This window comes from Stomoxys calcitrans, chromosome 1 (assembly GCF_963082655.1).
Source record: "Stomoxys calcitrans chromosome 1, idStoCalc2.1, whole genome shotgun sequence".
Classification (NCBI taxonomy): domain Eukaryota; kingdom Metazoa; phylum Arthropoda; class Insecta; order Diptera; family Muscidae; genus Stomoxys; species Stomoxys calcitrans.
The window spans coordinates 189462587-189475776 of NC_081552.1; the positions used below are offsets into that span (position 1 = coordinate 189462587).

The window sequence follows — 13190 nt, forward strand, 5'->3', positions numbered from 1 at the left end:
TGTCCATGTTAATTAGTGTACAAAGTGCAGGTCGCAATTTTCATCTGATCGTCTTCAAATTTGGCACAAGCATTTTCTTGGAAAAATCGAAATTGAAATTGGAAAAATCGGTTCAGATTTGGATATAGCTCATATATATATTTTCGTCCGATTTGCAGTTATAATGCAATAAATTGGTTATTTGTAAACGGATTCTCACGAACTTTGGCAGGAAGGATTTTCTATTGACTATTGACATTTCTGGTGAATTTCATGGAAATCGGTTCAGATTTAGATATAGCTCTCATATATACATATCACTCGATTTTAAGTTCTAGAGTCACAGCAAACGCATTTATTGACCAATATTTGCAAAACGCTATCCGTGACGACTACCACAATATCTGAGAAGTTGGCTCAAAATCGGTTCAGATTTAGATATAGCTCCCATATATATGTTCGTCCGATTTTGAGAAAAATTGCAATAAAGTGCTCATTCGTTAACCGATTCTCTCGTAATGATGAAGGAGGGATTTTCTTATCACTTCCGACATTAATGGTGAATTTCATAGAAATCGGTTTAGATTTAGATATAGCTGCCATATATATATGTTGCCCGATTTTCACTTCTAAAGCCACTGCAAGCGCATTTATTGACCGATCTTGCCAAAAATCTTTACAAAGATTTCCTCGTCAACTATCACAATATTTGAGTAGTTTGCTCGAAATCGGTTCAGATTTAGATATAGCTCCCATATATATATGTTCGACCGATTTTGAGAAATATTGAAATAAAGTGCTCATTTGTTAACCAATTCTCTCGAAATTTGACGGGAAGGATTTTCTTACGACACCTAATGTTACTGGTGCATTTCATGGAAAACGGTTCAGATTTAGATATAGCTGCCATATATGTATGTTGCCCGATTTTCACTTCTAAAGCCACTGCAAGCGCATTTAGTGACCAATCTTGCCAAAATTTTGCACAACGCTTTCCACAATATCTGAGAAGTTTGCTCGAAATTGGTTCAGAATTGGATGTAGCTCCCATATTGTATTTATAGGGTAGGTGTAGGGTATTATAGAGTCGGGTACCGCCCGACTTTTGCCCTTCTTTACTGGTTTTGTTTACAAATGTTAATAAAATTTGGGTATCCAAAGCTCGGCGCCGCCGAACTTGATGCGTTCTTACTTGTGTTGTGTTATTTTTATTTTAAATCATATATCGTTAAATAAGTAATAAATTCTACAAGAAATTGCGTTTATTTTGATTTAGTTTTCAATTTTGGTCAGCTTGCATGGAATCTGGTAGCTTTTTTTAGAAAAATTTTGGTCGGAAAACTTTTTTGCTGTGGCAACGCTGAACCACGAACAGTATGAGGACGTTACGTATCAAAAGGACGTTAAACGTATCAAAATAAAACGGTTGCGTTGGCTAGGCCATGTTGTGAGCAGTGTTGCCGTTCTTGGTAGTTTCCTACCAAAATTGGTAGGTTTTTATTTTCTTGGTAGCTTGATAGGCTGACCTCAATTTTTGGTAGGTTCATCGAATATATAAACACAAAGTTAATTACTGAAAATATCGAGGGGTATAACTCAAAATTAATTTACTTCTTGTGGTTTCTGTATATTCGTTAAGGATGCAGAATAAAACCGTGGATGTCGAGGGGCAATATACTGTTTTAAGAATTCTGATATTGACTGTAACTGGTACGGGTGCTAAGGGATCTCTTTCAAATTTCCTAAATTTTGGGTAAGAAATGCGACTTTTTTGCTGCATGCATTCAATCGAAACACAGGGCTATGTTGCAGCTGCATACAAATTTGGTAGATCTGGTCTATACTCAGATGTTGAGGGGTCCAACCAACTCACTGTAACGGCGAAAATTTCTCGCGTTTCTTGGCTCAACACTTAAATCGGAAGATCGCTTTAACCAAACTCGATGTTTGAGTCTTTAATATTTTTTGCATTCTGATCGAACCGAAAATAAAACACAACAAACTTAAAAAAAAATTAGTTCCGAACTGAACAACTTTATTTGACTAGCTTGTTGCTAACGAAAAAGACTAATGTTATATTCGAAACCAGGATTCACTGAATAAGGTTAAGCCAAGCGATCAGCCGATATACTTTTTTTTTAATATTTGGCAGTACTTGGCATTGAGGATGTCAACTTGTTCTCTTTTTACATTCATTCTTTGTTTACGTTTTCTCCTATATGATGACATTTTCAATCGTCAGATTTGACATCCTTAATGATGTTTATGGGGCCTATCCACTTTGTGTTTTGCATGTGACCTAACCTTCTATTAGTGAATCCTGATTCGAAACAAAAAATGTAACTTCAACCAAAAATGCTACTGCATTCATATATGAAAAAGGCTTCATGTACAAAAAAGGTTTATTTACATACACTCACACATACATAAAAGTGCACCCCCAATCTATTAACACAGACAGCGACCAGACAGAAATGCGCAGGGGTATGTGTGAAAGTGCATGTATGCATTTAGATAAGTAGGCAGGTAATAGATTTGAGACGTTGCACAAAAGCAATAACAATAATTTGCATGCAATTTTTGGGTAACAGCAGAAGCCAAACCAAACAGGGCCGGACTTGCGGTTAACACTCGACACGGTTGTTAATTGAAATCGGGGCAAAGATAGGACATTATGAAATCGAAATTTCTTATCGGGAGATCGGTATTAAAGGTGCTATATTAAGATAGAGGCCATCTTTGAACTTTGGGCTGTATAGTGATTTTAACAACCAGATGGACGGACATGCCTACATCATCCATATAACGACGGTCTAGTACTTTGATGTGTTGCGAATGGAATAGCAAAATGGCGAACTCTTCGGTAGCGGCTATAAAAACATATAAAGCATTTTTGGCTAGTAGGACATTTGGTAGATTTTGAACAGATTTGGTAGATTTTTTTTAAATTTTGGTATGAAATAATTTTCTTGAGTGGCAACACAGGTTGTGAGAATGAATGAAGAACCTCCAGCGAAGAAGTCTTTTGAAGCCTATTATGATGGTACACGCAAAGCCGGCCGCCAAGTGATAAAAGACACTTCGTTACTTGGTGTCAGAGATTATAGAAGGAGCGCAGTAGATTGATGGGCTTGGAACGCTATTATACGTTCGGCAAATGGGACAAATGTTCAGCCACGGCCATTTAAAGCAAAGAAAGTAAAGGCTGGTACTATATTCGTTCTTCACAGGTGAAAGGAATGTCCTACTGAATGAAATCAGCAATTTTTTTTTTGTTTCAAAATGTATTATCTAAAAATTTCGTTAAAAGCGAATGTATAGTACCTCCACGAATATTGTAAATGAAGACAAATTCAACTTTTCCCTTTAAATAAATCGGGCGTATTGCTTTCCGTTGAGAATCGAGTATCCGATTATAGTAAATTAGAATGTGAGTTAATAATCGTTTTTATTTGGAATCATCGATAAGTTTTAATATGATAATCGATATTCATTAACAAACAAAAAATATAAACACTGATTAGCGTCACAGTTCCATTTTGTTTTTAAAACGCATTGCTTTATCAAATCCAGATAATCCAGTTAAAACAAAAGTAGTAACATTTTTAAAATCATGGATTCGCCGAAATTAAAGAATATTACTGTGAGAGTAAAGCGTACATACCACGAACCATTGGACGAGGTAAATATATGCCAGCCATTTCTCGGAAGCAAACCAATCCCCCTGAAAGTGATGTGTTGGTCACAATATTTGGACGAATTTTGATTACACTGCTACTAAATTTCACTTTTGTCTCAAGGTTCGTGAACAAGTATCAATGAAAAGGTGTACAGTGCGTCTTCAACGTTATAATGATGAGGAACTTCGCCAAATGGGTAGGTATTTTGAAGTAAATATGTTATACTTGAAAATCTATTTAATGTATTGTATTTATAGCTATTATAGATAGGACACCCCTTAAAGAGGATATAAATAAACCCAAAAATATTAGAAATATGGTGGTACGTGTAAGACGGCTGGTTGACTATGGTATTCTTGTCCAGTAGTACAAGTAGTAAACAACAACAAAATAGTTACTCAAGGCTGCCCAAAGATTAATTCCCAGCTGTGGTGGCAATGTGGTATCAATCAACAAAACTCATGCACATAGGCAGTTATGTGTGTAGTAGTAATTAAACAATATGCACTAGTAATTATGCTTAATATTATGTTTTCATACATACAAAGGTTATTGCTATCCATACAATTTTATATTAATTGAACTGTTTCAATAGATTCGCACTCCTCTATGTGAATAGAAATGTAGCAAAAGTATAAATATAACAATGCAAGAGTTCATTTTCATTTGCAGACATGTATTTTTTTTTTTTTTTTGCTTGAACATATGTACATATGTTTTCTTCGGGTGCGTGTATATGTCTGTATGTATGCATAGAAACGGGAACGAAATGTAGGTATGCATGCATTTACATTAGGGGTAGAGTTGCCGATTTTGACAAGGAAATTTATTACTCCTTTGAGTAGCAACATGATTAACGGTTTGTTGATTTGTTGTAATAAGGGTGGTACTATGTTGCCTTCTTTTCGAATTATTTTTTGTGATTATGTTCGTTTTTCGCACTTTAAAACACATGTTTTTCAAGATAACGTTTTTGAAACACTACAAAAATTTCAAAGACAACATAATACTTTTATTAAATTTGTTTCAAAAGTTATGGAGGAATACCTTACTGAATGAAACCAGCAAGTTTTTTGCTTCAAAATAATTTAATTAAAAAGTAATCAGTACCACTCTTAACCTTTTTTAAATAAAAGATTTTGAAGCAAAAAAACTTGCTGATTTCATTCAGTAAGAAACAATTTAATAAAAGAATCTTGTTGTATGTGAAACCAAAGAAATAAATATTTTTTTGCAAATAATCTACGACCTAACGCGCAAATAAAATTAGGTATTATGTTATCATTGAGATTTTTGTAGTGTTATATTGTGTATTGTTGACCTCTTTTGATTATAATTTCGTGGATAGCTCGGCTTGAGGCCGTGTATTACTATTAAAAACCGATGTCGGTATTTTTTATGAATTGTGTTATTGATCAATTTTCCAATATTTCAATTACCACCGGTAATCTTCATCAGGGAATGGATAACTAAAAAGATTGTAGTTCCACAATGGGCTGTGAGTGTAGCCTTCTGTTCTAAAGGCTTATTCTTTGCCTTTTGATCCGATTTATGAGCGGAAACCCTTGTCCCCTGTTTCGTTTTTGTAGTGCCAATATATGCCATTGGGCATCAAATGGACTTGTCCCCATCGCAGCTTATCTTTTATACTACGTTCGATTTTTCCTCTTTACTTATCCTGGTTTTAGTCTTGCTAAATAGGCTGTTGACGGTATAGCCGCTATTTAGTGCCAGTTGGTTGGAACTGCAGTAAGGTACTCAACTCCAGGTGAATCCAGATTCATAGACATCAATGTAGAGATTCCGTCAAGGCCCAACGCTTTAGATGATTTGGCGCCACGGATGACATTCGTAACGTCGTCCACGGAAAATTGTGATGGCTGTTCATCGGCTCGCAGACCACGAATACGGCTAATGGCTCTCCTCCATGCCCTGTCACTTTCGGGATGCACAATAAATTGACGGTTGAATAACCTGCCGCATCTCCTCGGATCAGTCACGGTTATTTCGCTAAAAGTGACTGAGTTCCTGTCATCCCGTCTACCGGGGTTCGAGAGTGACTTAACAGTAGACCACAGCTTACCTACACCGGTGCCTAAGTTACATTGCTCCAAGTGTTTCAGCCACAAATTCCGCTTATGTTCGTTGACTACCCTGTTTATTTCCAGATTCATCTCGCTGTTTCTGGGGTTAGTGGGGTCCATACCACGAATCCCATCACGCTCGTCGCGTAATGTACCACTGCTTGCGCGGGGAAATTGGGCCGCACATGGGGTATTCGACCGGCTGGTATAAAGCGAGTGGCTGCAGCGTTAATGATATCTCGGAATTTTCTCTCGGCTACTAGCACATCCGAGGGGAGTGGCAGTAGCGGTCGATGGTGAGAATGATGGGGAGGTGGTCTGACCCCAAAGAGATGACGGCTTGCCACGATACGTCACTCAGGGGATCAAGGGATGCAATGGAACTGTCTGGCGAGCTGCTGCACCTCCTCGTAATCCTAGTAGGGGCATCCTCATTCACCGTGCAAAACGTCCTCCAATCTGTCTTGCCAAAGCTATGCCAAGCTGGTCGTTACCTAGGGGAGAATGCCATTAAGTGTGATGCGCATTAAAGTCCCCTAGAACCAGACGATTATGGCCGATGGTAACACACTTATGTCGGGGTTGTAAGCTTGGCCTTTAATCGGGACAAAGTAGCCAACCGGCGGTATGTACACGGCAGTACCGGACCTGACTGCTATCCCCATGCACTCCTTGTAGGGGACACTAGCGCCAGGCGCAAGCGAGATGGGTCTATATTGCACGAAATAGTGTATCACGAAGGTCAATCCCCCACCTCCATTCCTTGAGCGATCCATACGTAGGACTATAATGTGACAACTGTGCAAGCTACAGGTGTTGGTCAGTTACTGTGGTATCACAATGGACCTAAAATTGTCTAAGTGAGTCTGTAAAAGGACTGCCACTCTTACCTAACCTAACCGGCAGCATCGTTACGGATCAGTCACAGTTCCATCACCAGAAGTGTTTGAGTAGACCACAGGTTGTCATTGGGATTGTCTACTCCTCTTTTCCTTTTTTATAGAAATGGATTAGAAATGAACGAGATCCACACCGGCATTCACAAAACATAATGTAGCTTTGAAATAGGTTTATTTAACAGAATTCCTTTAAAGAACTTTCAACTTATATTAAGTTTCGCGAACACATCTTTCTTTAAATTTCCCCAAAATATTCACTTCGAATCGCGCACCCAAATCCCTTTTCATATATATACCGTTTGAATGACAACATTTATTTGTTACAAGAAGAAGAGGCTATGGTTTTATTAATCAGCTGTTTTTGTTGGTGAATAATTGATACAAATTCCGAAATTTTCTGCGAGTTAAACAAAATTAAAAGAAAAAAATAAATAAAGAACAACGACCATGAACTGGTACAATGGAAATATAGCCGAAGCGGTGGCTCAATCCAAATCGAAGAATGCAATCTTCGTTGTCTATGTCGAAGGTAAGTTTGTGCAAGAAAACAATGATCGACAAAAGTGGAACACGTCATTTATGTAAATCCATTAAAGAGAATGATACACTGACTTACTTTTGCAAACCCCTTTCTCACTAAACACAGGCAATGATGAAAACACCGTTAAGCTAACAAAATTCATTGATGAGCCCCAAATAGCCGGGAAGCTAAGTTCAAATGACTTTGTTGCCATTAAAATCAAGTCGGACAGTGAGGCGTATATGCAGTTTGCAAGCATTTATCAAGTAGTACCGGTGCCTTCTTTGTTTTTCATTGGTAAATCTGGAACTCCACTAGACATATGCACTGCAGTTGTGGCGAGTGTTGAGGAATTGGACGGAAAAGTGGAAAAAGTTTTGTTGCTTGCGGGAAAATCGACATCATCTTCCAAAGCGGGTTCCTCGAGTCAAGCTTTTATAAATCAAGAATCCAATGCCAGCACTAGTCAAACCAAGGCTGCTCTAGCAGATGCTTCAACGGAGAAGGCAACCATTGAACAAAAGAAAGCTGAGTCTAAAGAAGAAGAGAAAAACTGCAATGAAGCATCCGAAATTGTATGTGAAGGTGATGTTTGTTATAAAAAACCCAAAGAAAATCCAGAGCCACAAGTAAATGTCACTGCACCACAAGAGGAAACGAAGGCTTCGGCAGACACTGCAAAACCCACAGATAAAACAAATGAGGATAAATTGGCAGAGACTAGACAGATATTGGAGCAAAAAAGACGCGAACGTATAGAAGAAGAGAAGCGTTTGGAAAAGGAGCGCGAGTTGGAGCGTCGTAAATTAGGCAAGGATATGCAAAATCTACGTGCCTGGCAAAAGGATCAGGAACTTAAAGAACTAAAGGATAGCATTAAAAGGGACCGCCTCGAGGAACAAGCAGCTCGTGAAAGAATTCTGGCCCAGATAGCTGCTGATAAGGCCGAAAGAGCTTTGAAGTTCGGCAGTGGTATGGACAACAGTAATCAAGCCTCTACATCACAGGCAGCCGCTGCTGCTTGCAGCTCAAATTTGCAACAAGCAGCAGCCACCGATGAAACTCGTTTGCAGTTTCGATTTGCCAGTGGCGATTGCAAAACAAAAAATTTTAAATGTTCCACCACCTTGTCGGAGATACGTGATTATGTAAAAACCGAACTTTTGGCTGGCACTGGCATAAAAGAATTCACCTTGGCCACAACATATCCTAAGAGAGAATTCACCACAGAACATTATACCAAGACCCTTATTGATCTCGAACTGATACCAAGTGCAGTTATTTTGATAATTGGCAAAGAAGCCACTGGTCCCAGTGCCATGATAGCGCGTCAAGGCGGCATATTCAATATACTATCCATGGTGGTAATGTCCATACTAAATCCAATTTTTTCAATATTTTCAACTGCAAAGAATTGGATAACTGGAAATACGGGAAATAAGGGTGGAGCTAATGGTGCCCAAACTGGAGCCCAAAAGAGGGCAAATGAAGAGCGCGGTGTGCAGGACGATGTGTAAGTACTAAATGCTATGTTTGTATATCTGAAAGATGTTTTACATCACAATGCAAAGCATAAAAAAGTATATGTTTCCATTTTTTATGAAATGGTGAAGTAGTAGACAGATTTTTGCTTAAATTGATATTTTTTGTTTCAAAGTAAACTTTGATAAAATTGTGCTAGATTATTAAACATAGGATAATGTTGTTGTTGTAGCCAGATTTTCATGTGAAAGTGGTAATCCTCGTCAAGCTCCTGTTAATGAGCAAGCTCGTTCCGGTCCAAAAGACCGATCCCCGCGGGAACAGGGTGGCCATTGGTTATTTAAAGGTGCCAACAATTCGCCTTGTCATATCGAGCATCATATGCACTCAGTACTTTTGCAAGAGCCGATGCCACCCGACTTCTCACTGAGACTCTCCGTTCATTGTCCGCGTGTGCTGTTGCAGCTACTCCGTATGGAGCATTCCACTAACCACAACCTATTGTAGCTCGCAGGTAGCTCGCAGCTAAGCTTCTCGTGACAGCAAAGAACACCACACAGATCGGATCCCAACGTTTCAGCCTGTGAGGTGTTCACAGCTATCCCGTGCTGGCATCGATGAAGATCGTTGGGGATTCAGATTTGGATATAGCTCCCATACAAACCAATCCCTAGACTTTACTTCTTGAGCCTCTAGAATCCTCAGTTTTCATCCGATTTAGCTGAAATTTGGCATAAGGACTTCCATGCTGACTTCCAACACCAGTGCCGAGTATGATCCGAGGACACAGCCCGTCTTTCGACTTTTTTTTTCCCTAAATTCCACAAATGACTGGCGACCACACAGATAGTTCGCGAGCCAGCGTTTCAGGCCTGGCTGGAGGGACGTATTGGCGATGTCCTCAAATAGTTTGGCATGGCTGACCCTGTCGAATGCCTTCGATAGATCCAGTGCCACGAGGACATGGCCTAGGCTGATTGAAGCCACGGCAAATGTGTGCGGTGATGGCATGCAAAGCTGTTGTTGTGCTATGCAGTCTTCGAAATCCATGTTGATGTTCGGCGAATGGAAAATCTCCAACGAGGCTCGGGCGTCTTTGCTACTGGTGAGAGAAGGGAGATCGGTCTGTCCCCCAAACTCGAGTCCTTTCTAGGCTTCAGTAGCATGATCACTCTGCCCATTTCCAGACATCGGGAAATATAAGAGTGTTCAAAGAGAGGTCGAGGACAGTAATAAGGTACTCAACTACAGGTAAATCAAAATTCTTCAACATAAACGTAGAGATTCCGTCGGGGCCCAACGTCGCGGATGATTTGGCGCCACGTATGACATTCGTAACTTCGCCCAAGATAAATTGTGATGGCTGTCCATCGGCTCGGAAACCACGAATACGGCGAATGGCTCTCCTCCTTGCCCTGTCACTCTCGGAATGCACAATAAATTGACAGTTGAACAACCTGGCGCATCCCTTCGGATCAGTCACGGTTACTTCGCCAAAAGTGACTAAAGTCCTGTCATTAGCGGGGTTCGAGAGTGACTTAACAGTAGACCACAGCTTGCCTAAACCGGTGCCTAAGTTACATTGCTTCAAGTGTTCCAGCCACAAATGCCGCTTATGTTCGTTGCCTACCCTGTTTATTTACAGATTCAGCTCGCTGATTCTGGGATTAGTGGGGTTCATACAACGAATTCCATCGAGCTCGCCTGCGAGTACCACTGTCTGCGCGGGGAAATTGGGCCGCACTTGGGGTATTCGACCGGCTGGTATAAAGCGAGCGGCTGCTGCGTTAATGATGTCTCGGAATTTCCTCTCGGCCACAAGCACATCAGAGGGGGGTTCACTGAAGCGGCAATTGGTATACTCTCTGAAGCCAGTCCAATCGGCCTTCTTCTGATTGATAAACTTGAAGCGCTCAGAGGTTATGAAGTCGGGTGGTCGGTCGATGGTGAAAATTATGGGGAGGTGGTCTGACCCCAAAGAGATGACGGCTTGCCAGGATACGTCACTCAGGGGATGCAACGGAAATGTCTGGCGAGCTGCTGCATCTTCTCGTAATGCTAGTGGTGGCATCCTAATTCACCGTGCAAAACGTGGAGCCTCCAATCTGCTCTGCCAAAGCTATGCCACGCTGGTTGTTACCTAGGGGAGAATGCCATTAAGTGTGATGCGCATTGAAGTCCCCTAATACCAGACGATTATGGCCAGATAGTAATCCATTTATGTCGAGGTTGTAAGCTTGGCCATTAATCGGGACACAGGTACCAACCGGCGGTGTGTACACGTTGTATAGCTCTATCTCGGCAGTACCGGACAGAACCAGGGTCCGCTGTTATTTTCAATCCCGCAAGGACCAGAAGCGTGCGGAGAAGGCACTCCGGGATGTGACTCTTCCGTGACGAAAAAAGACGAACATGTACACTAAGGCGGCAGCCCTTGCCGATGAGGGTTCCATCGGGTCAATCCGGTGCGTACAACCGGCTACCATGGGATTGTCAGGGTCTTCAACAGTAGTGTAAAATCTTTTTTGTAATAAGGTTGTACAACTTGGAGCTTGACACAAGCGACTATCCATAAAGTCCAAGTTTTCATAAATCACTGCCTACGACAAATACTTCGAATTTTCTAGCCTAACCGTATTTTAAATAAAGAATTGCAAATAAGAACAATCACTTCCCCTGTCGATGTAGAAAGCGAGAAGAGGAAATGGACTTGGCTGGGCCATATCCTACGCCGACCGCGCGATGGTATAGCGAGAAATGTCCTAGACTGGAACAAGTGAGGGACAGTGAGGGAGGGGACGCCCGAAAAACACATGGATCCGCTGTACGGAAAGTTGGAATTAACCCATATATCATGGAATCAAGGCCAGGCTTGTTGATGCCCTATGTTTACTCTGAACATAGGCCAGTTTACTATTGGTCATATCTTATAGTAATATGTTTAATATACTCCAATTGTTCAAATAAAGGAGATATATATAACTTAATCACGACGTAAGCATACGCCTATCTTATGGTGGAGGGTATCAAAACTTGATGGGGTTGCAAATAAATATTTCCATGAGCTGTTTCTGTTGTTTCTGTAGCAGTGCGCTATACACTGAGGCGCCAGCCCTTGCCGATGAAAAACTCCATCGGGTCAATCCTGTGTGTACAACCGGCTGCCATGGGATTGTGTTTCTGGTATACTTGTAAAATAAAAACTATGGTTGCCCAAAAAGTAATTGCGGATTTTTCATATAGTCGGCGTTGACAAATTTTTTCACAGCTTGTGACTCTGTAATTGCATTCTTTCTTCTGTCGGTTATCAGCTGTTACTTTTAGCTTGCTTTAGAAAAAAAGTGTAAAAAAAGTATATTTGATTAAAGTTCATTCTTCTAATGCATTTACTTTCTTTAAAAAATCCGCAATTACTTTTTGGGCAACCCAATACATTACATTATTTTTTATATAAATATTTTGTTTTTTTTCTTCTATATTGTTGCTTTTTTTAGCGCAAAACGTCGCAACATGGATCGTTTTATAGGCGGAGGAAATACTGTCTCTGATAATAGTAGTAATGCAGACAACCCTTCACCAGGTACTTCAATGGGATCAACACAAGCCTATCGTCGTTATGTCTCTGGTTCCAATGTACATCGTCTGGCTGATAATCGCAAGGACTCCGACGATGAGAATGCCACATGGAATGGTAACTCTACCCAACAACAATAATTCCAATTTCTTTTGTAATACCCAGTGTTTTTGAGTTTGAAAATACTTTTTTTTAAATGTTAGCCCTTCCTCTTTTGGTTATTTAGTCCTTTAATCGTTATGGAAAACCATCTTAATGAATTGTCAAAAACTTTTATGTATGAGATCCTTTGAATATCTTTTTTCTGTTTTTTGTAAGTGCAGGGACAATAAATCAAAACAAAATGTGTCACCTGAGATTGGTCCTTGTATTGCTTTTAGATTGCATGTGTAAATGTGTTGAGGGTTTAAATACTATATAAAAAAAAAAACAAAACATTTTTAGTTTGTAATTATTTACAAAATACATATTAATCGATACAATGAATGAATAAATCCTATTATAAAAATTACATTTTATGTCTTAAAATTTATGCATTCAAACGCGACATCTACCTTTCTGTATAGAGGCACAATTTATGAAACGGGTATCCCAATCAGCATCCATTAGACTGGTAAACAACTTCAAGAAACCTCAAGCAGAACCTACATGACCTAGAGCGAAAGGTCCTGCGGTAAGGAAGGGATCCTCTAGACTAGTAAGCGTATTTTAAAAGGTTGCATAAATGTCAGTGCCAAATCCTTTATTTCATCCAGCTGCAATGCATGACATTCGCCTCCCATAGCATCAAAAGTTAATCTCCAGCAACAAACCATAGTAGTTTTGGGTCAACGATAGAATGGGCCAAGCATGTTTGGTTGTGGAACTCGCAGGGTTAAACACCTTCTAATTTTCTCCTGTGTATGTGATATTAGCTTTGATTCAATCATTCTCGAGAGAATGAATGCACTTTTGGTGATGTAACAGTGACTG

The 13190-nt window shown here is 40.0% G+C and overlaps 1 protein-coding gene across 1 annotated transcript; it reads left to right on the forward strand.

Moving 5' to 3' along the window:
* Nucleotides 1-6984: 6984 nt before the first annotated feature.
* LOC106086173 (UBX domain-containing protein 4) lies at nt 6985-12729 on the forward strand. Its single transcript, XM_013250728.2, has 3 exons — nt 6985-7171; nt 7289-8675; nt 12139-12729. The coding sequence occupies exons 1-3, from the start codon at nt 7090-7092 to the stop codon at nt 12356-12358; spliced, it is 1689 nt and encodes a 562-aa protein (XP_013106182.2). The 5' UTR covers nt 6985-7089; the 3' UTR covers nt 12359-12729.
* Nucleotides 12730-13190: the final 461 nt, after the last annotated feature.